The sequence below is a fragment of the Podarcis muralis genome, chromosome 2, assembly GCF_964188315.1.
Source record: "Podarcis muralis chromosome 2, rPodMur119.hap1.1, whole genome shotgun sequence".
In the NCBI taxonomy this organism is placed as follows: domain Eukaryota; kingdom Metazoa; phylum Chordata; class Lepidosauria; order Squamata; family Lacertidae; genus Podarcis; species Podarcis muralis.
This window is the reverse complement of record NC_135656.1, coordinates 33,383,532-33,409,552: the sequence shown is the minus strand read 5'-3', so window position 1 is coordinate 33,409,552 and position 26,021 is coordinate 33,383,532. Positions and strand designations below refer to the sequence as shown.

The 26,021-nt window shown below is 45.0% G+C and overlaps 3 protein-coding genes across 3 annotated transcripts; all 3 read left to right on the top strand.

Annotated features, from left to right (window-relative positions):
- The first annotated feature begins 518 nt into the window (after nt 1-518).
- LOC114592838 (CMRF35-like molecule 6) lies at nt 519-5,622 on the top strand. Its single transcript, XM_028721108.2, has 4 exons — nt 519-738; nt 2,326-2,655; nt 4,754-4,832; nt 5,466-5,622. The coding sequence occupies exons 1-4, from the start codon at nt 699-701 to the stop codon at nt 5,620-5,622; spliced, it is 606 nt and encodes a 201-aa protein (XP_028576941.2). The 5' UTR covers nt 519-698.
- Nucleotides 5,623-11,075: 5,453 nt separating this feature from the next.
- Nucleotides 11,076-19,967, top strand: LOC114592721 (CMRF35-like molecule 5). Its single transcript, XM_028721007.2, has 4 exons — nt 11,076-11,560; nt 13,329-13,652; nt 15,810-15,861; nt 18,804-19,967. Exons 1-4 carry the CDS (start codon nt 11,485-11,487, stop codon nt 18,904-18,906), a joined length of 555 nt encoding a protein of 184 aa, XP_028576840.2. The 5' UTR covers nt 11,076-11,484; the 3' UTR covers nt 18,907-19,967.
- A 1,746-nt stretch (nt 19,968-21,713) lies between these two features.
- Nucleotides 21,714-25,893, top strand: LOC114592837 (CMRF35-like molecule 3; the record flags this gene model as incomplete). The annotated part of the gene is made up of 3 exons (XM_077923463.1): nt 21,714-21,903; nt 22,873-23,205; nt 25,731-25,893. Coding segments are annotated over 3 exons (597 nt in total), but the record flags the coding sequence as incomplete, so codon positions are not given.
- Nucleotides 25,894-26,021: the final 128 nt, after the last annotated feature.

The window sequence follows — 26,021 nt, the reverse complement described above, 5'->3', positions numbered from 1 at the left end:
CACCTATTTATCTACTTGCACTTTGACGTGCTTTTGAACTGCTAGGTTGGCAGGAGCAGGGACCGAGCAATGGGAGCTCACCCCGTCGCGGGGATTCGAACCACCGACCTTCTGATCAGCAAGTCCTAGGCTCTGTGGTTTAACCATATGAAAATATAAAGTACTCCAAAGAACAAACATACTGAAAAGGACAATCAACAACAATACAAAAAGGACAATGAACTATAATAGATATGATTTGACCATTAAGACTTTTTCAAAGATGTCCACTTAGTCCTAAGTTCTTGAGAAAGGATATTAACCCAGAATGACGCTTTGTGCATCTGATAAAATGGATTGTGGTCCACAAAAGCTCACTGTGGTTTATTGGGTTTGTTGCAGCAGGCGGTTATGGCTACTACCCCTCTGAGAACTTTAAAAATCTGGGTACTTCTCCATTCTTACTGTGACATTGCAGGGCCTCACGTCTCTCCTTCATAGGAGATTAATCATCATGTATTTTCATAAATTGAGCAAGACCTGGTGAGTTCTCCTCCCCTTGGTGAAAAACCACCTTCTTTGACAAGGCAGGAGAGAAATGCCACAGACGACTAGACAGCAGGGTTGGCGTTGAGAGATGCAATTAAAACAAGCTCCCAGAAGCTGAAAAACTAATTTTTCCCCTGCGAAATAACTTACCTGAACAGAGGACAAGGACAATGGAACTGTTTCGTGGCCTGATTTGGACTCTTTTCCAAGGTGAGAACTAGAGGTGTGGAATAAGTCGGGCTTTCCACTGGGTGCATTCTGCTGGGGAAGGTGCAGGCTCAAGAATCCCAGTCTTTCTCCCCCCCCCCTTCATTCTTTTGGTCAATGATAAAAATCTTGAAATCAAGGCTTGCGCAGAAATCTGCAGAGCAGAGCAAGGATAAAATGCTTGCGCTTGAGCTTTCCACCCCAGAAGAAAGCAATCAGAGATACTTGCATAATGGAAAAAGTGATTAGTATGGGGATTTAAATGTTCGTTTGTTTATATCCCACCTTTTTCTCCAAGGAGCTCAATGTGGTGTAGATGGTTCTCTCCCCCCCTCCCCATTTAATCATCACAACAAGCTTATGAGGCAAAATGAGGTAGGCTAGGCTCAGAGGCAATGACTGGTCCAAAGTCATCCCGTGAGCTTCATGGCTGAATGGGAATTTGAGCATGAGAATGGGCCATTTCTGTGGTGGCTCCCCATTTGTGGAATGCTCTCCCCAGGGGCTTGTCTGGCACCCTCATTTCATATCTTTAAGCACCAGAAGAAAATCTCTCCTAGGCCTTTGGCTAATTAATCCATCTATGACCTTTTAAACTGTGTGGACGCATGGGTGGGTTGCTTTGTTTGTTAACTTGTTATGTATTTCTCTGTTTTTATGCTGTAAACCACCCTGTTGTCCTCAGATGAATATACCGGTAAATTCAATATACAGTGGTACCTCGGTTTTCAAACGTAATCTGTTCTGGAAGACCTTTCAAGTTCCGAAACGTTCAAAAACTGAAAACTCAGTACGGAAGTCTCAAAACAGAAAACTCAATATGGAAGCCACATTTCATGTTAGACTTCTGAGGCCCGTTCAAAAACTGAAGCACTTACTTCCAGGTTTACAGCCTTTGAAAACCGAAACGTTTGTCAACAGACACATTCGAAAACCGAGGTACCACTGTATAAAATCATAAAAGAACATAGTCCCCAGCTTATTGTGTTCAGTCACATTCACACCGTGTATTTACAGCACTCTTATACCACTTGATGAGTTATGGAGAATGCCATAAAATGTGGTTTGTTAAGGGTGCTGACTTCACATACCTACAATTCCAGGCACCCTTAGCAAACTATACCTCCCAGGGTTCTCCATGAGAAGAGGGTTATAAGAAGAAGAAGAAGAAGAAGAGTTTGGATTTGATATCCCGTCTTTCACTCCCTTTAAGGAGTCTCAAAGCGGCTAACATTCTCCTTTCCCTTCCTCCCCCACAACAAACACTCTGTGAGGTGAGTGGGGCTGAGAGACTTGAGAGAAGTGTGACTAGCCCAAGGTCTCCCAGCAGCTGCATGTGGAGGAGTGGAGAAGCGAACCCAGTTTGCCAGATTACGAGTCCACCGCTCTTAACCACTGTGACTGAAGCCTTAGCAATATTCTGAATGTTTCCCCCTAAAGCATAACCATTAAAGCAACAGATTTTGAGGCAAGCAATATGGCTCCATCCATTTTGGAATAGACGTTTTTGTGTGTAATAGCTCTGAATATGCTTAACGTCTGATTTGTTCTGAGTGAAAAGTGTTTCCTTTCTCTTTCTCTTTTTCACAGTTTGTTGGACACTGGAAGGCCCTGAAACAGTCACTGCACCTCTTGGTGGCTCACTGTCTGTCCAGTGTAAATATGGAAAGGAGGATGAAAAATCTGTCAAATACTGGTGCAAAGAAGAAGGTTTGACCCTCTGTTCTAGTAGCCACACTATCCGTACAACTAGGATGGAGGCAGAGGGGATGAATGACAGAATGTCCATTAAAGACAACCACACATTCCATAAATTCACTGTGACCATGGAAAACCTCACTAATGAAGATGCCGGGACCTATATCTGTGGGGTAGAGAGAGCATATAACATCTGGCATCCAGTGGAAGTTATCATTACAGGTACACTTCCCCACTGCTGCATTTACTCTTATAGGGAGAGGGCCATTGTGTCTACAAAAGAAGCTAATGCACTCCAGCAGAGCCATTCCTTCCATGTGGCAGGGGGAGGCATCTGCCTCAGGTTGCAGATTCTGAGGGGCGGGAAGTGGCTAGAAATGTGTGCCAGCTTGGTGCCCTAGGATGCAGTGGAAGACGCTGTTCCGTCACCAGGGCTACAAGTCTGGTCAGATTTTGTGCATAGAACGTGGAATGCTCCATCTTGTCCTTCACCTCGGGCGGCAAAATGGCTTGGGCCACTCCAGACTCTAGCTTCCTAAAGCTGGAATTGTGTGATGGTTTGACACGGGTTGCACTCAGAACCTTGAGAACGGCACCTTTCTTTTTAAAAGAGAGCATGCTTCTGGCCCTTGAGAGCTACAGGATTAGATTTGAAGGTGTGTGGGTAATGGTTGGTGGTGACATCTCAGAAGTGGGGAGAGTAGCAGGCCTTGGAAGAATCCATAGGCATCTAGGACTATCGGCTTGACTAGCAAAAGCAAAGTCAATCCCACCAAGTATGTGGGGGGTATATATTGGTTGAAGCTTGCAGTCTTTTTGGCGAACAATTTCACTTGCTTTGGCCCATCATTTTACGCAGGCAGGTTCAGCTGCTGTCAATGTTTTGATCACTTAAGTAAAGGTAAAGGGACCCCTGACTATTAGGTCCAGTCGTGGCCGACTCTGGGGTTGCGGCGCTCATCTCGCTTTATTGGCTGAGGAAGCCGGCGTACAGTTTCCGGGTCATGTGGCCAGCATGACTAAGCTGCTTCTGGCGAACCAGAGCAGCACACGGAAACACCGTTTACCTTCCCACCAGAGCGGTACCTATTTATCTACTTGCACTTTGACGTGCTTTTGAACTGCTAGGTTGGCAGGAGCAGGGACCGAGCAACGGGAGCTCACCCTGTTGCAGGGATTCGAACAGCTGACCTTCTGATGGGCAAGTCCTAGGCTCTGTGGTTTAACCCACAGCGCTACCCGCGTCCCTTTGATCACTTAGGCCAAGCCTTCTTTATTTTCGAAGACATTTGATAGGTGACTGGTGCTTATTGTTTTTATCGACTACTCTTTCGGGTTTTGTATAATCTGAGGGCTGGATTCAGCTAAATAACTGTTCTAGTGGGAGCCAGCACAACATGTCCCTCTACTACAACAGGGCTTTCCTCCCTCCCCTACCCATGCCACCCTCCTCCATGACCCCCTCCACATCATCTCTGGGGTCAGCAGAGGGTGGGTCACCCCATCAGTCAAGCAGACATGCTTGCATTGGTGTATCAATCTCCTTAAGCTCTGCTTTGAGCTTCACCCTAAGGCTTGCTTTTACTGCTGGTAAGCTTTTAAATGCAAAGGGTTTATTGATTTGTAAACTGCTTTCAATATTACTGGGATTTGTAAACTGCTTCGAACACTATTTTATAATAGGAAAGCAGTATGTTGTTGTTTAGTCGTTTAGTCATGTCCAACTCTTTGTGACCCCATGGACCAGAGCACGCCAGGCACTCCTGTCTTCCACTGCCTCCCACACTTTGGTCAAACTCATGCTGGTAGCTTTGAGAACACTGTCCAACCATCTCACCCTCTGTCATCCCCTTCTCCTTGTGCCCGCCATCCTTCCCAACATCAGGGTCTTTTCCAGGGAGTCTTCTCTTCTCGTGAGGTGGCCACAGTATTGGAGCCTCAGCTTCAGGATCTGTCCTCCCAGTGAGCACTCAGGACTGATTTTCTTAAGCATGGAAAGGTTTGATCTTCTTGCAGTCCATGGGACTCTCAAGAGCCTCCTCCATCCCCAGGAAAGCAGTATATGAATGTTTAAATGAAACACATGCAACTTTTGCAGGTTTGCCACAAGCTTTGATGGATCAGGGCACAGGTCTAGCATTCAGCTGCCTCTTCATTTAGTCTTTTCTTTTTATTTCGTATTGCATGGCTGGCTCTGAGTAGCATCAACTTGCAGACCATTTGAACCCACACCAAAATCTCCTGTTAAAAAAAGAAATCTGAAAAGATGAATAAATTTCCCAGGTTAGGATTTGACTGTGCATGTTTCCCCCCCTTGCAGATTCTGTTCCTTCGACCCATTTTGGAAGCATGGAACAAGCAACAGAAGAGCCAGCTGTATCTCCCGTAGATCCTGAAAGGTGCCATAACCCTTTACACCCCTTATGTTCCAGGGAGGAACCTATAATGTAGCCTATTATAATAGCTGGGTGCCAAGTCCAGCTGAATGCCAAGTCTAATTGTAGTGAAGAGCCAGGGGCCATCTTTCCCACCCATGGCAAAAATGTTGCTGTATATTCATTCATTCTGCTTCTAATCTACCTTTCTTTTTCTTTTCTTTTTTATCTGCCAGCATCTATCTCTCTTTTTTTAATATTAAATTTTTATTTCAAAACCAAAAAAAATTACAAACACCAAATTCAAAATCCATATTCATTTTCTAACATAAGCCTATTACATAGATTACCTAAATGAAAATATATCCAATTGCTCTAGGCTTCCCTTTGCTATATGTAAATACAACGCAATTAACAAATTATATTATAAATGATATTATAGATTCCCATATACCCCTCACTCCCCTTCACCCATGTGTGATCTCAATATTTTACTCCTTCCATCTTGTTGTGTTGTTTCTAATCTACCTTTCTATGACAACAAAAAAGCTTCAAGGCAGGATAGAAATAAAATAAATGCACATTTACTTCATGCTCATACTGCTTGCATGTGTCATTATGGCAATGAATTAGAAAGTGGAACATATCTCTCTTTAGAACCCAGCCTAGCAACACCGATTTCCTGCTCCTGGTCATGTGGAAAATCCCAGTCTTCCTAGCTATGTTGGCCGCTGTGGTTTGGGTGCATGTATGGTACAGAAAGACCAGAGGAAGCTCCAACCCCAAGGCTCCAGAGACTGAAGAAGAGCTTTAAGGTATCCCATTGAAGGGTAACCAACTCTTTCACTGATGACTCAGCCGTGTCATTAATTTCCAGATTTCCAAGGATGTTGTGAGAAAGTGAGAAAATGGGAGGTCTACCTGGTAGTTGCACACTTTGGCCCAGCCAACACTGATACCCAAGAGATAATTTACATGCCAAGTATAGACAATCCAGGATCCTGTTAAGAAACTAGTAAGGCCTTTGCTGCTGCAGTTAACAAAATTTATTTTTTCTTATTCCTCTTCTCAGTACTTGGCCAATGTGGGGTTTTTTTTTATCCTAAATCAAGTCAGGTTACTCACACTCCAAAGGCCTCTTTCACAAATTATTGCACAGCCCAAATCCATGTTTTCCAGATGTTGCAGAGAAATGTTGCTGATTGCAGATCCCTGGCAAATTACTAGCACAACACACCCAAGGTGACCACATGTGTTAGACAAGCATGTGCAGGTGTGATGGGTTTACAAAAAAGCACATGTAAAATGTTTTGCATTTTGCCTGAAAAATGTATGGAACAGCCTGGAGCGTTGGGTGGTTTTATACCACCATGCTCTGCTTGATTCTGATATTATTACCTACCTAATTATCCAAAGTCAAAACCAGATAGTAGTCCCACAAATAACTTGTACGTTGTTCCTCCTTCAAACTAACTTTAACCCCTGATTTTTTCTGTACGAACAAGAGGTTTTTCTTGGGATAAGCAATGACACAAAGTCCAAGATAAGAAAGAGGAACACAACAAAATACCTCAGCTCAGGTGCTGCTACTTTAATGTGGAATCTTTTCTTGTTGCTTTTCTGTAGCTGATGAACCATCTCTTTCTTAGCCTAGGAGTCGATCAAGGCATGAGCACCATCCTCCCAGTTCCATGCACAGAAATTCAGTGACCATCTGCAGGAGGAAGCTTTCTTCTCATTTCTCAAAGCAGAAGGCTTTGACCTAAAATGCACTATGGAACTGTGACCTCTTGGTTGTTTCAGAGCCCTCAGAAACTTGTGCGGTGGTGGAGCAGGAGAGAACACTCTCTACAGCAGTCCCATCATTGTTGAACTCCTTTCCCCACAGCTGTGTCTTGAGCCTTCACTGTACAGTTTCCACTGAAGGCTGAGGTTGCACCTCTTTCTACTTTTGTACTTTTTATACTTTATACCTTTGATACTTGACGTGTCTATTTTTTTAGGACCCACCCAATTCTTGCAATTTGTTTTTAACTGTTTTCAATGTTGTGTTTTAAACTGAGACCCTCTCTAGGACCTTAGCACGAGGGGCAAGGAATAAAACAAAGCAATCAGAATAATACCAGAGGAAAGCAAAGCCTCAGTTCATCGTAATTCTCCTTCATCAAACATGGGTGAAAGCATACTAAAATATTGAATAGCTTGGTTGACCTGCTGATTGACCACAGGGCCAGCTCAGCTCTAAGCTGTCCCTGTTTTAGGCAAGCCTGCCTTTTGCTCAAGGAAGCTGTGCCAGCCACACAGATGCCCTCCAGCTGGCACTCCTTACTTGGTTCTGAGAGTCAAGCCAGATCATCTGGCTGCCCTAACACTCTTCCCCGGTGTCTCACAATGTAACTCCTCTATCTTCTTTCAGAAGGATTTATTCCTGCACTCCTGGTCGACTTACCAAGTTGTGACAATGACAAATTAGCCAAACAGAGAGAGACACGTTAAAATTCCTTCCTGGCCCGAACAAATACCTGAGAAGTCAGGGAAGGAATACTGTACATATAAAAAAGTGTGTGTGGCTTGGCCTAGCTGAGAACCCCAAGTGCTGATCTGTAGGGGCAGAGCTGTGTTTAACCAGCCCAGCTTCCAACACTTTCTGCCCAGTCAGAAGAGGATGGATTTGTGCCGTTGATACACCCAGACCCAGTGTCTGCTCCTCCAGGCCCTGCAAATCGCCCTCACCTGGTGACATGGGCGTATCCAGGATTTGGGGGGGGGGAGGCAGACAGAACCTCAGTTTGCTATGTATTTTTTATTGATGGGAGGCAGCTTGGTGAGTTGCTGCTCAGGCAGAGGCCCCTCCTGCAAATTTACAACAGCCTTTAAAGAAATATTGTCAATGCATTTTAGCATAACCAAGCCAGGAAGGCCCTTTGCTGCTGCATTAACAGTATTTATTTGCCTATTCTTCTTTGTCCAAACTAAATCTTTCCTAGCCTAACAAAGCATCAACTGATTTGCAAGAGGTATTCTTCAATATCAAGGTTGATCCTGGAGCTCTTTTGCCTTCGGGTGTTCCTTCCAAAAATGTGTTATGGGTTTCTTTAATAAATATGTATGGATTTAAAACACACACACCGCCAAAAGTCCTCAGACAGCTTTCCTTTCTTCAGCTATTGGCCCAGAGGTCTGTGGACTATCGTCTATACAGAACAGGATCCATGCCTGTATGCGTATGGGGCACCATGCAAAGAGATGTCTGGTCCTTGTTTGCTTCTGGGATGATTGGGAGGAGGGTGGGAGAGTAGTAAATGAAGTTGTGAAAGAGGTGCAAATTAGTAAAACTTGGCATTTGCCCAGTGACTAAAGCCTTACTCATTAAAAAAAAAAAATCTCTATGGAATGGTGTTTTTTGCAGTGAAAATGCATAAAAGGGAACTTGCCATGAGGTGTGTGGGAGGCTAAAATAAAGAAGTGCAATTCCTGCAATGTCATGCGGTATCAGTGGTTCAGAGCTATAGACGGGCAAGACCACTTTAGACTGGGGAAATCTTCTCGCTGAAGGAGCTTGAACTTTGCAACTCACATCAGCCAGAAACATCTGGACATTTGTTGACAGTGGCAAGAGTTATCATAGCTAGGAGGTGGAAGGGGCAAGCTGAATATGGAATGGAGGAATGGTACAGGCAAGTGTGGCAATTAATGATAAAGTGATGTGTGTTATTAAAGTAAGAAGGGGAATATGGAAGAGAAATGATGTTGAGGAAATATGGAAAATATTTGTGGAATTCGTATTGTTAAAACAGAAAGGGGTCAAACCATCTCAAGAAGTGTTGAATTTTTGGAAAGTTGGATAATTATGATAAATAATGGTCTTGGAGTGGGGAGCACATTTTTATTTGCATTATTAATACTTTAAGAAATAATAATAATAATTTGGGGGGGGGGACACATTTGGACATTCAGACACAACAGAACCAATACATATGAAAAGCTGAAGATTGCTTAAATTTTTTTTTAGCTATGTGTGCTTAACCTCTAAGCCAAGAGTAGCCAACCTAGTTACCTCCAGAAGTTGTTGGACTCCAACTCCCATCAGCACCAGCCAGCATGGCCACTGGTCAGGGATGATGGGAGTTGTAGTCCATCAACATCTGGAGGCCTACTTTAAGATCTTCCCGTAGCACATGAAAGGACAGGTGAGCTCAGAGACGTTTCTGAAAGAGAAGATTCTTATAGCCACAAAGGTTGAAAATCCAGATTTCCCTTTCTTGTTCAGCAGAAATCACACTCTCGGCACTAAACTGGTGTAGTTAGAAGCGTACAGAGCCGTCTAGTGGTGGTATAATAGATTTGCAATCAAAGTTAACATGGACTGAAGGGTAAACTCTAGACACTGAAAAGTGTGGGATGAACAAATGATTAAAGGGAAGGGTGTGTGTAAACTCAGGATGAACACTCATTGTTGTGTAATAACCACCCTGTAAATAAATCAGAAAGAATAGTCAGTTAAGACTGAACATCATCTAACTACAGTGATACCTTGGGTTAAGAACTTAATTCGTTCCGGAGGTCCGTTCTTAACCTGAAACTGTTCTTAACCAGAGGTACCACTTTAGCTAATGGGGCCTCCCACTGCCGCTGCGCCGCCGCCATGCGATATCTGTTCTCATCCTGAAGCAAAGTTCTTAACCCGAGGTACTATTTCTGGGTTAGCAGAGTCTGTAACCTGAAGCGCCTGTAACCTGAGGTACCACTGTACCAGCTAAGCTTTGTGCATGCACATCTGGGTGACTGATGGATGAACAGCATGTCTGTAGATGCCCTGCAAAGAATAGAAGAGAGATAGGAAGTTTGGTAAGAAAGTTAGTACAGATACCAAGGGGGAAAGGAGAGAAAGAATAACAAAGAGTCTTGTAGCACCTTAAAAACTAACAGTGAATTGTGTGATTTTCATATACGTACTTTCTGTAACTTATTTACTTCTGACCTCACTGTTTACAGTTCCCATATGCATATATACTTCCAGCTGAGTCTATGTTATTGCAGCTTCATGCATCTGGTGAGGTGAACTGCAGGCCACGGAAGCTTGCACTGTGGTAAATTGGTTAGGGTCATATTAAGCTAAATCGTTGCACTAGCAGAAACCAGTGCAATGATTCCTCTTAGCAGTGGCGTAGCATGGGAGGGCCAAAGGGGCGGCTGCCCCAGGTGCAAAATTGTATGGGGTGCAAACTTTCAACGCCTGGTGCTGCCTCAATACAGCTGTGCGCTTCCAGTGCTGGGCTCCGTTGAAAACTACTTCTCTATGTGAACTATGTAACTCTTCTTATCTCTGGGTGACATGGACGCCTTTAGGCCGTTGAATGCACATGCGTACTCCGTTTCCCTCCCTCCCACCCCACCACGAGAGCCCGGGCGCTGGTATAGCATGCTATGCCACTGCCCCTTAGCGCAACAGGGCTTCCCCCCACTCTCCTCCCTCACAGCCTCCCCCAAACTGCTCCAGAGGGTCAGGAGAACCCGCCCAGAACAGCATAAAGTGGGAGGAGAGGGGAGGTGGTTTCATCAGGCAAGCAGAAACAATTGCACTAATTGAATGGTCTCCCTAGCACTACTTTGAATACAACCCTTCGTCTTTTGAAGTTGTCACAAGACAACTTCATTGGTTTTGCTGCAAATAACTAAAATGGCTACCCCACTGGGGAAAGACAGAAGAGGATGTCAAGTTTGTTTGTTGTTCTTGTTGTTTGCATTTTATTTATTTATTAACATTCTTATATTACATCGGTAAACATTGTCATATTACATTACAGGACTTACTATAATTTAATTTCCAACATGTATACAAAAATTATATACAAATTTTATATACCTAAAAAGAAAATGAAACAAAAAAGAAAGAAAGAAACAACCAACAAAGAAGAGAATGTTAAGTTCTAAATGTTAGCAATGATGCTTCCAAGTCAGAGCTTAAAACAAAAAGAAAATTCTCAGATTTCCCCAAGAATGTAAAAAGCCAGGGAATTAATATGGTTGACATTTATATACCAACAATGTTGTGTGAATGTTTTATGCCTGCATGAGGAGCACAGATCCCACATTGAACGGATACCTGGAAGCACCCAGAAAGGTATTTATACTGACAGCAGAAGAGAAATAAATATAAATGCAGATGATGCAAGAGTGTTGTCGTAATTCTTAAAACGGCGCTCACAGGAAGTTAAACAGATTTTAAAAAAGACAGAAAGAAAATGTGCATGTCCAAGAGAGAAAGATGACAAAGGAGAACAATATTGTGCTGAAGTGGAGCATATTCAAAGAATACAGTAAAGGGTTTAGTTATATTGGGGGCTGTTTCTATAAAATAGGCTAAGGAAATTGCTGAGTCTAGCCCTAGAAAAGGCAATTGCAGTTAGGCAGAGGCAATGCTTTTTTTCTTCCCCCTCACTCTCATTGCTAGGATGTTCTATCGTAAATTGTTTTGAGGCACAGAACTATCTCCGCCCGGCTGGTTGTCATTACAATAGGCTGGTTGTACAAAACAACAATGTGGGAAAAGACATGGGAGGAAGCCAAAGGAAGTGATGAAGCAATGTGAAGAAAGAAGAAGCAAGAATTGTTTGCCTCCGTGACAGGCAATATTTGCAGATAATTGTTTTTAAGTGTCCCAAAGAGAAGTGAGATGTGGGAAGGGAGCAGCTGTCTAGACCAGACGATGCAGCCACTGTCCTTGTTCGGCCTGATATTCCTCCTGCCAGGTAAGATGGTTGTTTTTATTTTACCGCTTCCAAATTTAATCAAAGGTTAGCTTGCCTGTGAATGAGAGTTGCTAGCTACAACTAATTACAGTGGTACCTCGGGTGACAAACGCTTCAGGTTACAGATGCTTCAGGTTACAGACTCCGCTAACCCAGACATAGTACCTTGGGTTAAGAACTTTGCTTCAGGATGAGAACAGAAATCGTGCAGCGGCAGCGGGAGGCCCCATTAGCTAAAGTGGTGCTTCAGGTTAAGAACAGTTTCAGGTTAAGAACGAACCTCCAGAACGAATTAAGTTCTTAACCCGAGGTACCACTGTACAGCTTTCATAATGAACGCTGTCTGTTATTGCAGGGCAACACTGTAGACCATGGGTCAGCAAACTAAGGCCCTGGGCCGGATCCGGCCCAGTTGCTTTCTGGACCCGGCCCGCAGATGGTCTGGGAATTGCCGTGTGGTTCAGCGTGGATCTGATAGTTCGGGCTGCACCATTTCCCCCTCCTCTCCCTCACACCGCGGTGGCGCCTCCTCCCTCCCTCCTCCTGGCTTCTCCCCGCCCTGCCTAGAGCAGAGAGAAAGGGGGCGGGGCTTTGTTGGTGCCAGCAGCAGCAGCATGAGTGAGCACTTGAGCAGCCACCATTGTAAGCTGGCTGAATTCGGGGTTTGTTGCTGCCAGTGGCGGAGCTTCATGCTCCGGCACCGGGGGGCGGAGAGCAGCCGCGATAGCACCACACTGGGATCGCACTGCCAGGTGTGAAGCGCTCCCCCTGCACTACTCTTCCTCCGCCTGTGCTTGCTGCCAGCCCCTCTCCGGAGCCCTTTCGTGCACCACTCATCATTCCGCTTCCGCCAGCCCCTGCCGCTCGCAAGACACAGGTAAGTAGCCACCAGGGCTTGTCCATTCATTCATTTCCCCCCAAAAAAATTAGTCCGGCCCCGCACAAGGTTTGAGGGACAGTGGACTGGCCCCCTGCTGAAAAAGTTTGCTTACCCCTGCTGTAGACTCTGGTGCCAACTGATAGGCTTTCATATTAGAAGTGGAATGGGGTGGATGCAGAGAGGATGGGAGAAGCTGGAACAGTCACAATTAAGCCATACCTAACTAATCTTACTGGGACGCGGGTGGCGCTGTGAGTTAAACCACAGAGCCTAGGACTTGCTGATCAGAAGGTTGGTGGTTCGAATCCCCGTGACGGGGTGAGTTCCCGTTGCTCGGTCCCTGCTCCTGCCAACCTAGCAGTTCGAAAGTACGTCAAAGTACAAGTAGATAAATAGGTACCGCTCCGGCGGGAAGGTAAACGGCATTTCCGTGTGCTGCTCTGGTTCGCCAGAAGCGGCTTAGTCATGCTGGCCACATGACCTGGAAGCTGTACGCCGGCTCCCTCGGCCAATAAAGCGAGATGAGCACCGGAACCCCAGAGTCGGCCACGACTGGACCTAATGGTGAGGGGTCCCTTTACCTTTAACTAATCTTAATGAATAGAGGCAGCTTTATGGTCTGTGGGGCCCTATGCACAGACCTTTGGCGGGAGGCTATTGTTCAGCCAAATAAATGTGACTATGTCAAAATTAGAGGTGTATGAGAAGATAACAATGGAATTTAGGAAAAAGGAGGGGGTGATGATAAAGCCTCTGCACCGGGCCTCCCCACCCTGACCAGCTTTGGAATTCAGACACACACACACACACACACACACACACACACACACACAGAGTTGCTGGGGAGAAGAAAGATTGTAACCTAGCCTGCTTCTTTTTGTTCTTCAGGATGTTTCTCTGACTTGACCGTCCTCAAGATGCATGCAATCCTGGGAGGATTGGCGTCTGTGGAATGCAGATACGATGAACGGTATAAGGGAAACCCAAAATACTGGTGCAAAGAAATGAGCAAAACATCATGTGACAAAATTGTCGAGACTTCAGGTTCAGAAGAGCCAGTGAGGAAAGGCAGAGTCTCCATCAGAGACAACCATTCATTAAACCAATTCACAGTGACGATTGATGAGCTGACCAACAGTGATTCCGGCATGTACAAATGTGGCATGATTGTGCAGGGAGGTTCGGATCTGATGGTTCCAGTCAATGTGACAGGTAGGTTAATGAGTCCCCCTGCTTTGATTTTAGCCCAGGAAGCTAAATCACAGCTGAAGTGATGGCGAGAATAGAGAGAAGGAGAGGACTGTTTTCCCCCATTGGACTAAAGGAGTGTCTCCACCCCCATCATTCTGCCTGGACACTGAGGTCCAGCACCGAGGGCCTTCTGGTGGTTCCCTCGCTGCGAGAAGCCAAGTTACAGGGAACCAGGCAGAGGGCCTTCTCAGTAGTGGCACCCGCCCTGTGGAACGCCCTCCCACCAGATGTCAAAGAGATAAACAACTACCAGACTTTTAGAAGACATCTGAAGGCAGCCCTTTTTAGGGAAGCTTTTAATGTTTGACGGACTATTGTATTTTAATATTTTGTTGGAAGCCGCCCAGAGTGGCTGGGGAAACCCAGCCAGATGGGTTGGGTATAAATAATTAATTATTTATTTATTATTATTATTATTATTATTATTATTATTATTATTATTATTAATCACTAATTGCTGTAGGACAGCCTTCTCCAGCCCTAACATCCAAATGGTTTGATTGTTCTCCAGCAGCCTTCCTTGGTTCTCAGTCCCCAGAGATGGGTGGACTACAGTGCTCCAATCCTTGACCTGGCTGGAGATGATGAGGGTCATTGTCCAACAACATCAGGGGACCCATGCATGATGGGAGCATTAGGGCTGTCCAAGGGACCCAACCCTTTAATGCAACTTCAGAACATATGGAAATATTAGGCTTCGGCTAAAGTTGCATTAAGCCAAATGTCACCATCAAAGCAGGTCACAAGATTCTGTGTTTCTCCTTACTTCATCCTTTTTAAAAAAATGAAAGTCTAAAGGATTGTTTCTAAGTTGGAAATGAAAGTGTTACTAAGAGTCTCTTCCCATACCTCCATCCAATTTCCTTTGTAGCTTCTGTTTTTTTATGTTTGCTTTCATGCTCGAAATTTCTGGAGAATATGAGCATAGCTGTCAACCTCCCTTATTTGGCGGGAAAGTCCCTTATCCCAGCGCTGTGTCCCGCTGCTGTCCCTTAATGATGATGTCCCTTAAATTTCCTGGGTTTCAAAGGAAGCAGCTCCTTTCCCTCCCTCCCTGCCAGCCAGGGAGGAGGGAGGCTCCAACTGTGTTGCTTGACTGCGTTGCTCACACAATAAGTAGTCTAAGAACGACTGGGGGGGTGGAGCTTGCATGCCTTGTGCCGATCAAATCGGCCGCGTTGCCTGGGGACTCGTCTTTGCTCAGTGCTTCCCAGCGGAGAGGTGACGGTGGTTTTCCTTGCTGCATCCCCTTTGCTGGGTTGCTGCGCTGTGGGAACCACCGCTTGAGGCTTCATTTGGCTGCTGGCTGGGCTTTCTGCCTTTGGCTCGGAGGGGCTCAGAAGTTGAACATACCTGTGCTCTGAAAATCCCTTATTTTGGCGGCTGATCCCTTATTTTCGAGGCTGCTGGTCCCTTATTTTCAAATCTGTAAGTTGACAGCTATGAATATGAGTGACCCAGGCAGTATTGTATCTTCATCCCATTAAAGCTCTCTTTTTTCCAGTTAATACCTTCCTTATATTGTTTTTCACCTGATCGAACACATGTTCGTTGTCTACAGCTTCCTTAAGTAGGAGTCATGTTGGCTTCAGTCAAATCCTATATGCGTTGGCCACTCCTGTATAAACTATAGGCCAGGGGTCGGCAACCTAAGGTCCATGGGTCACAAGCAGCCCATGGGATCGTTTAACTGGCCCATGAGCCGCCCCTGAACCGAGTCACCCCTTCAGCAAGTCCCTGTGCGCTGCACTAAACTACCACAGTGTGGCGTGGGGACTCGCTTCCACGGCGCCATAAATCATGTCTGCGCAGATGCAGACACCAGAAATCGCGGGTGCATGTACGATCCAGCCCATAGAGGGATCTCCACTGGAGTGAACTGGCCCAGGTGAGGTAAACCTTGCTGACCCCTGCTGTAGGCCATGCAAGATAGAGATTGGAGAATGGATTGTTCTGGAAAGACTGAATGTAGAGGGAAACTTAATCCATTGATTACCATTTGAGTGACAGCAAGATTCATCTATTCAGGCTGAGGTCAGGTTTATGTCACTCACAGACTTACTGTGGAGCAGCCCAATTTCACACCTTTGTCTTCCATTCTTCTTCTTTCTATATTAGAAATAACCAGAGGACCAGAAGACGCCTTTCACAAGGATATCAGTTCTATCAGGTGCGTGAACTTCCTTCACAGCATGTCCTGGTTTGAGCCACTCTCTCCCTTCTGACTTGTCTATATGTTCTGCTTCCCAGAGGAACAGAATCATTTCTTTATTCGTGAATGAGATTCTATTTATGAACCTCTTCCCCAAAAATATCTGAACGCAATTTCACAGTAAAAACATCAGCAATAAAAACAATAAAGAACAATTCTATATGTAAAAAGCAAACCCAATACAGATGTGGACAGGAATAAAGATCTCAGTTTAAAGACTGCAATTGAATGTCTGCAATCTCCTGCTATTACACACACACACACACACACACACACACACACACACACCCTTTGTGCTTACACATGCAGGTTGTGGAGCCCCTGCTAACAAATTGGTACAAGGTGGTAAATCTTAAAATAGTTAATTTAGTGTAACACACACAAAATAAGCTGACATATCCAAAGAAAAACAAAACATTTTCCTATCTGAAATCTTTCCCACCTTCATGCAGTTTTTACTGAGTCTCTTCAGGTAAATGGGAGACACCTAAGAGAAACCTAAGATTAGGGCGAACTGTTCTTGTGCACTGAACAACTTAAAGATAAAGGGTCCCCTGACCATTAGGTCCAGTCATAACCGACTTTGGGGTTGCGGCGCTCATCTCGCTTTATTCGCCGAGGGAGCCGGCGTACAGCTTCTGGGTCATGTGGCCAGCATGACTAAGCCGCTTCTGGCGAACCAGAGCAGCGCACGGAAACGCCGTTTACCTTCCTGCCGGAGCGGTACCTATTTATTTGCTTGCACTTTGACGTGCTTTCGAACTGCTAGGTTGGCAGGAGCAGGGACCAAGCAATGGGAGCTCACCTCATGGTGGGGATTCAAACCGCCAACCTTTTGATCGGCAAGTCCTAGGCTCTGTGGTTTAACCCACAGCGCCACCCGCGTACCGCTTCAGGTAAATGGGAGACACCTAAGAGAAACCTAAGATTAGGGTGAATTGTTCTTGTGCAGTGAACAATTTATAATTAACTAAATGGACTTATTTATTCAACCTACTCATTTAAATCATGTATACCTCACATGTTGCTAATAGACCAGGTTAATTAGGTCAAGTTATTCCTTCCTGCATTTCCTGAGAAATTCAGAGTTCAGTCCTTTTCAGCAAAACAGCACCTAGCTAAAAAATAAACCTGTGTGGCTGGAGATGCCCCACTGCCTGGGACTCCATACTATGACATGATAATTAATTCATGCAGCTTAAGATACCCCAGGAACGTAGAGCACATGTTTTGAATATTTTGGATAATTGTTATATACATAATAGGCAGACAGAAAATCAGAAGACCCTCTTTTTCTTTTCTGTTATTTCTTTTCTTATCTTGCTTTTCTAATGACCTTTAATCCTTGTTTTCTCTCTGTTAATTCAATCTATATTTATGCTTTGCTCTTTTGAAGTCTCCTATCTTGGATTTAGGAAGATACACACAGGAAGGTGGTGGATGGGAGATGAAGGGCAGAGCGGAGAGGATCTCCGAGGGTTTAAGGCTGGGGGGGAAGTGGGAAACTCCCAGGTGAATGCTGGGAGGGTTCACTCTTCTGTGTATAGAATAAGGATTAAGATATAATTGTAATAGAGGGCCTTGTGTTTATTTTCTCTGCTTTCTCTCTTCCTTGTCTCCTCCTCTTTTTTTCTTCCTTTGCTTTTTTAAAAAAAATATTTTTCATTCTTGCAAGTTACCAACGTTTTAGGATGCTAAACAAAATTCTTACAATTTCAATTTACATTTCCCTCGCCTCCCCTCCCCTCCTTTCTGCGGTTACTTAATTTGTATCTTTTTGTTACTGCATATCCAATTTGAATCTGTTTACTAATTTTCTCTTATCTTCCTATTTGATTATTTCTTACTGCACAGGTTTATATCATCCGGCTAATGTTTTAATTCCTTTGGCATAGTCTTGCTTCTTTCCTGTTTATCTTCTTTAGATTAGTTTGTTTTTTGTTTGTTGTATTTTATGTTGAAAACCCTCAATAAAAACAAAAACTTCCATAGCACTCTACTTCATGATGTTCTACCCACAGTGATGCTCTACTTAGGCTTTATTTATTATTCCTTCCTTTCTTCCCCTTCTCCTCATTTCCTTCCCTACAGGCCATGCTCGTTTTTGTTTTCCAGAGTAGTCAGGACCCTGAAATAGCTCCAGAGCATCTTCTCCAAGAGAAGGGTCACTCTATTTTGGACTAGCTGAAATGGGTTTCTCAGGAAACCATGATAAAAATTGTAAAATGAGATGAGGGACAGGAAGGAGGAATTTCGTAGCCTCCAGGACACTTCTTTAGATTATTTGGGTTCTGTCGGTCAAGGGAGACTAGCGGTGGCCAGTCATCAGTCAGTCCCCCGATTGTCATTCTGCACAAATACCTTTTTATTGCTAATGATGTGTGGATCTTGAAGGCATAAAGCAGAGGTCAGCAACCTTTTTCAGCTGTGGGCCGGTCCACCGTCCCTCAGACCATGTGGTGGGCTGGACTATATTTTGGAAAATAAATGAATGAATTCCTATGCCCCACAAATAACCCGGAGATGCATTTTAAATAAAAGCACACATTCTACTCATGTAAAAACACCAGGCAGACCCCACAAATAACCCAGAGAAGCATTTTAAATAAAAGGACACATTCTACTCATGTAAAAACATGCTGATTCCTGGACCGTCCGTGGGCCGGATTTAGAAGGTGATTGAGCCGCATCCGGCCCCCGGGTCTTAGGTTGCGTACCCCTGGCATAAAGTAAGGGACAGAGTTCGTACAATAAGCCCCCAACTCCGTAAGCCATGCTTTGTAGCTTCTGGGATCTTGGTGTATGCTTTTCAGAGCCACAAAGCTTCTTGTTAGAGAATGGTGGGAGTATTGCATTGCGATCTACTCCAGTGAGGATAATATTCTGTTTCTCCAATGCAGATACCTGGTCTACATGTCCTTCCTGGTTTCAGTTGCCTTGAAAGCCCCCATCTTCCTGGGTATGATCCTTGCAATTATCTGGATGCGCAGTAAGAAGACATAGCCCTCTGAGGAGGTGACGTCAGAAGGACCACTGTGAGAACTATCACTACTTCCTATCTGGACAATGACTCAACCCAACAAGAAAAGAGGAAGCGAACTATGCAAGAAGGCATTTTTCTCAGCTTGTTCCGTTGTCGTTCTGCTGTGTCCTCAACTTCTGCATCTGCAAGTACCAGGAGCCAAAGAAGCCATCCAGCCTCAAAGTCACTGTGCATTTGTCTACTCTGAAACAGAGATCAGTCACAGTCTTGATTCCCCAGCCCCCTTTTGCTGACAATCATTTGCATTTTATCAGTTTCACGTGGAAATTTTATTACATGTGTTTGTTTGTGCGTGCTGGTGGCATTTATATTATAGTAGTCTCTCTATATAATAAAAATGTAAGAATGCTATCATGCAGCCCCGTTGGAGGATTTGTAATACTATATCACAATCCTGGATTTTCACGAAATCAGGGTGGAGGAAGAGAGCAAAATGAAGGCAGGTTACACAACAACAGTGGCCGTGGAATGGGAATGAGAAGGGAGAGACACAGAGAGGAAAAATTATGCTTTAAATCAATGGCAGAAGTTTGAGCAAAGCAGGGATGGAGGCATACTGAGAGGGAGAGAGTGGCAATCATAAGCAATGGCAGAGGTTTGGGTAGGGTGAACAGAGGAAGACACTGAGGGGAAGTGGCAGTTTAAAACAAGGTTTGAGTACAGTGGTACCTCTGGTTACGTACTTGATTCGTTCTGGAGGTCCGTTCTTAACCTGAAACTGTTCTTAACCTGAAGCACCACTTTAGCTAATGGGGTCTCCCACTGCTGCTGCGCTGCCGGAGCACGATTTCTGTTCTCATCCTGAAACAAAGTTCTTAACCCAAGGTACTATTTCTGGGTTAGCAGAGTCTGTAACCTGAAGCGTCTGTAACCCGAGGTACCACTGTACAGAGAGAAGGGAGTTTAGAAAGGCTGTTTTTAACTGGGTTTTCTTGATAACTTTAATGTTTTATTTTATATTTTCAAAAACCACTTAGGTTTTCTCACAATAAAACATGTGTGTGTGTGTGTGTGTGTGTGTGTGTGTGTGTGTGTGTGTGTGTGTAAAATAAATAAATAAACATTCAGCCTGCAGGTTCTTATGATTTGCTTATGTGGTGTTTATAATCATCCAGTTCAAGGCCAGAGTGTGATGTTCTGCTGCTAGAGGCAAAAAACCCAGTGCCATCCCCTGCGACCCCCAACTTCTCGCTGCCACTGGGCACCCACCACCCAGCACTCGCCACTGTTAGATGCATGCCTCCTCCTCCTAGTATTCCACTGCTGTGGCCACATCTCCCTAATGCATATATCAAAAACTGCTATTGCTACATATAAAATGTTGTGATGATTACAGTCCTTCTATGCACATTTGCACTTATTCCCAGTGGGGCGGTGTGCCTTGATCAGATTGGGCAGTGAGCCCACTGCAGGGATTGTCTTCAGCTGTGCTGGCAAAAAGGAGGAGGTACATTTCCTCAGCTGTCATCACAACCTTGGAGGAGATAAACAAGAGGGGAGTTCAGAGAACCCCCTCATAGTTGGAAAGAATATGTGAGGGTGTCATGAGGACACATGAACAAAAGTAAAGCCCTACTGGGATCAGACCAATGGCACACGCAATCCACCCCTGGAGTACTGTGTCCAGTTCTGGATGCCACAATTTAAGAAGGATATTGATAAGCTGGAATGGGTGCAGAGGAGGGCTTGGTCTGGAAACCAAGCCTTCCAATGAGCATTTAAAGGAGCTGGTTATGTTTAGCCTAGAAAAGAGGAGACTGAGAGGAGATATGACAGCCATCTTCAAATATCTAAAGGGCTGTCACATGGAAGATGGAGCAAGCTTGTTTTCTCCTTCTCTGTAGGATAGGACACGAACCAATGGCTTCATCCTACAGAAAAGGAGATTCTAACTAAACACCAGGAAGAACTTTCAGACTGTAAGAGCTGTATAACAGTGGAAAGAGCTAACAGAGCTTTCCTTTACAGTGGTACCTCGGGTTAAGAACTTAATTCGTTCTGGAGGTCCGTTCTTAACCTGAAACTGTTCTTAACCTGAGGCACCACTTTAGTTAATGGGGCCTCCCACTGCCACCGCACCGCCGCCACGCGATTTCTGTTCTCATCCTGAAGCAAAGTTCTTAACCCGAGATACTATTTCTGGGTTAGCGGAGTCTGTAACCTGAAGCGTCTGTAACCCGAGGTACCACTGTAGTTGGAAACAAGGACTTTTCAGTCCTCCACTGGGACTTATGACATGTTGTAATATTCTGTAGAAACTGTCATGATCCTACTTCCCCCTATGATTCAAAGGGCAACTCAAGGTGATCAGGCTAGAACTTTTTTTAAAAAAAGGATAAGATATGTTAATGTAGAATAAGCCTCCTCAATACCTATTAGCTATTGTAGTAAAAATGGAACCTCCCTATACAGGGGCAGTATATCCCTGAGTACCTGATGCTGAACAATGAATATTACTTCCATTCTTCTTTATGAACTTTAGAGAGGCATCTGGCTGCCTGCTCCTGATCCACTACCATCTAACCAGGCGGAGCATCTGTTATTATTAGAAACATGCTAACTTTTGAACTTTCCAGGGGCACCTGATTGGCCGCTCTTGGAAAGAGAGCTTGACGGACACTTGACCCAATCCATCGAAGCTGCTCTTCCCTTTCCCATTCCGCCTGCGCATGCCATAAAAGCAGAACTACACTAACCACAGTCTTGCGCATCAAACATACAACATAGAAGCCTTCCTATTTCCACTTTTCGAAGCTCTGCTTCATGATCCGCTTCATTTAGCCAGAGATTATTCCAGCAGTTGGATTCCAACACATTGTGGTGCCCCTCTTCCTCCACCGCGAGCTTCCTGGGAGACTTTGGCTACTCTCCAGCTCCCTCTAGCTTCAACAGAGAAAACAGCAGGACCATGAGGCTCTGGAGGACTTTGACAATCCTGATCTGGGGGCTGCTTCCAGGTAAGGAACAGAGAAAGGTGGTCGTTGTGAAGCAAGACTCCATAAAGGGATGTGAGCTGTGTATGGCAATAAAAGGTGGGATCAGAGGCAGGGGAAGGCATGGCTTCCCTGCAGCTCCAGTCTATGCACACTGCCATAGTTGAAGGACGCTATTGCCAGATTCCTTAACCTGAAACTGTTCTTAACCTGAGGTACCACTTTAGCTAATGGGGCCTCCCACTGCCGCTGCACGATTTCTGTTCTCATCATGAAGCAAAGTTCTTAACTCAAGGTACTATTTCTAGGTTAGCGGAGTCTGTAACCTGAAGCATCTGTAACCTGAAGCGTCTGTAACCCAAGGTACCACTGTATCTGCCTACTCTGCCTTAGCTGTTGCCTCCACATTATGCTTTCTAATTTTCTTTATGGCTGTCTGGTATACAGGCAACAACCAATTTACACGCAACAATTGGACCCAAATCGCAGCTACACAGAAGTGGCTGGAAATGGGACGGTATGGCTGGTGGAACAGGGTATAATGGGAAGGAACAAGCTGATGAATGCCCTACCATCATGCATGATGACCCAGAACGCAAAAATCGGTGGTTGCCTGTACTTTAATAAAAATTAAAAAGCTTTTTCAATGAAAGTCCTGGGTGCCTGCTGATGGCAGTCCTGGCTTCCAGTGACAGGAATGGATTCAAGGGAGTACTCCCAAAATTATCCTTCAGAGGGTGTGCAACCCCATGCAGAACTGATTGAACACTACCTGTCCCATCTGAGCAACAACATTATTAACATTATCTCTTTTCTTCTCTGGGTACTGGTCACACAAACAGCCATTAAGAAATCTCTACCTATGCATCCTTAGTGCCAAGGCCACAGTTCTCATTCGGATACAGGGATGTGTAATTTTATATTTTTCTGCTATACGAGAGGGATATTAGTTGGAGAGGTGGTGCCTCATTCCAGGTTCATTCTGTTTTCCAGGTTGCATGTCTGTTCTGATTGGTCCTGAAGCACTGGGTGGATTTCTAGGCAAGTCTCTTTCTGTGATGTGCAGATATGAATATTGGTATCAGACATATAAAAAATATTGGTGCAAAGGAAGCTCATGGAACAAATGTAGTGTAGTTGTTCAGACTACAGGATCTGAGGAAGAAGTGAAAGCTGGCAGAATGTCTATCAAGGACAATCATACTGATTTGGAATTCACAGTCAGAATGGAGAGCCTCACACAGCAAGATGCTGGGATTTACTGGTGTGGCATAAAGAAAAGAGGCTATGATCCTGGATTCCGTATACATATTACTGTTCTCCCAGGTGAGTCCTGTTTCCAAGCCCTACAGGGAAATCAAAAGCCAAATACAGCTAAAAGGGGAAGAAAACATCAGAGAGGGAATAAGCGTGACCGGGTGACGCTGTGGGTTAAACCACAGAGCCTAGGACTTGCTGATCAGAAGGTTGGCGGTTCGAATCCCCTCGATGGGGTGAGCTCCCGTTGCTCGGTCCCTGCTCCTGCCAACCTAGCAGTTCGAAAGCACGTCAAAGTGCAAGTAGATCAATAGGTCTTCTCTGGCGGGAAGGTAAACGGTGTTTCTGTGCGCTGCTCTGGTTCGCCAGAAGCGGCTTAGTCATGCTCGCCACATGACCCGGAAGCTGTACGCCGGCTCCCTCAGCCAATAAAGCGAGATGAGCGCCGCAACCCAGAGTCGGCCACGACTGGACCTAATGGTCAGGAGTCCCTTTACCTTTTCCTTATGCACATTAACCCAAAAGTGGCTTACTCCCAGGTAAGTGTGCAAAGACTTGCAAAGATAAGGAGAGGTGCTACTTCTATACTTTAAAAAACAGATAGGAAGTGAATAATTTGATAATTTTTCTCTTTCCAAAAGGATATTATATTGCCCGTTAAGCAGGTAAATAATAGTAAATGAAACAAGGCTTGCTTTTTGTGGCTACATGATGCAGATGTAAAATTGACATTAGGGAAACCTATGTTTGCAGAATTGTCTCCTTGCACAGATTCCCCTGCAAGCACGGTTGCCTGAATGGACTGGGATAGAGTTCAAAATCCCAAAGGACATGCCTGCAATGCAGCAGATCCTCAGGTTGACTTTGCAGTAGCCCCATATTAGCACATGAGGAAACCCATGACAGGTTTTGGATTTCTCCCATCCCAAGTAAAAGTGTCAACTTGGGAGGAAATGTTGTGCTTGGAGGCAGGGAAACAGATCTCCCACTTGAATTACCTGCCCAAGAAGTTGTTTCATGTCACCGGCTTGTTCTAAGGGTGCCTCTGAACCGAACTATGGGGTACAGGGCCAGCCTGCCTATGTGGGCAAGGTGAGGCCATCACCTCAGCTGCCAGATCCAGGCCTGAGGAACTCACTGCCTCCACTACTATTGCACCCTCCCTGCCCATGCTATGCTCGCATTGCTGCCACAGCATCCTCACCACACCCGGGATAGGGGTGCAGCTGAGGCATCATGGCAGGGGCCCGGATCTGGAAAGAGTGGTGGTTGGAGGGGGGGAGGCAATGAGGCTTTTTGCCTCAAGTGGCAAGACACCCTGGACTGGCCCTGCTTGCCATGGATTGAGGCAACTGAAAGTCCAAACCAAATATATTTAAAAGTCAAAACCGAACTAAACTGTGTGATCCCAACAAACCTCATAAAATCTCTGTCGCACTGCAGCAGACATTTTGTTTCTCCTGAGGTGTGCTTCATCACTAGCCTCTCACAAATATGTTCTCACCTTCTTGTTTTTGTTCAGCAACATCGGTTCAGCTGTGTACTTTCTTTACAACAAGTGTGGGTTGAACATACCCAGAACACCCCGTGCCTTGCAGCACACCCGCATTGCACACCCCACAAGCACCCCAAATTCTTCTTCTTTGGCGATCACTTACTTGTAGCCAAGTAAGATTGTCTTCCATAAACACGGTTTTAACAGTGAGTCCATAAGTGACTGTGGAGGCCAATTCTGGATCCACACGTCCTTCCACAGTGGGGACAAAAGTTTCTGGGCAGGAGTTGATCACGGTGAGGGTTTCCTCTTAGCACATTTCTCCCTTTCGTCCTGAATTTGAGCATCTTCAAAGCCTATGACACCTTTGGTAAAGGCTGTTCTCCAACTGGAGCGTTCGCAGGCCAGTGTTTCCCAGTTGTCAGTGTTTATACTACATTTTTAAAGATTTGCCTTGAGAGAGTCTTTAAACCTCTTTTGTTGACCACCAGCATTAAGCTTTCAATTTTTTAAGTTTGGAATAGAGAAGTTGCTTTGGAAGACGATCATCAGGCATCTGCACAACATGACCAGTCCAACAAAGCTGATGTTGAAGAATCATTGCTTCGACACTGGTGATCTTTGCTTCTTCCAGTACAAGATACATATCACCAGAAGCAGAGCTGAGGCCATGAGCAGCCAAAAAACACAAACATACCGTTCCAAACACCACAGAACAAGCCCACAGGGATGCTGGTCGCAGGAATGACTCCAGAGACAGACTTCAGATACTGCTTCCACCACCTCTCCCATGTTCCTAGGTGTTTGTGGGGCTGTTTGGAGGGCTGCAGGAGAGCTGAGTGTGCTCAGGACCAGCAGGTGTGGGTGGATCCAGATGGGCCTAGCCAATGCCCTGCCGTGGGCTGCATAAACTTCTGTGGCAAATTTCTTAAAAGCAGATCACAGCTTGTTTACTGAAGCTGCCCTCATGCATTTGGGAGCATGAACTTATTTGCCAGTTCTCTGTTCACATTTTCTGTAGTTCTCGGTCTCTTCAGTGTCTCTTCCACAACTGCTGCTGATACTGTCCATTTCTCACCCTCTCTACTCCCCTCCTCAGATCCAGAAGAAACAACAGCAATTAGCAGCCAGACAGACCTTGATCCCTCCCTAAACACTACTGACAACACGTAAGTCTTGAGATTCCCTCTGTGTAAACACGTGAGATCATTGATCTGTGGGCTCAGCAACCTCTAAAAGCTTTTAAGGTCTCTCTTTCTCCCCTTCGCCCTGCAAGTACAACCCACCTCCAGGCGAGCGATATCTCTAAAACTAACCTCCCGTGGTTGAGATGTCAAATGCAATGGGAACAAGGGTTTAATCTACATACATATTAAAAAAACGCTGTGAA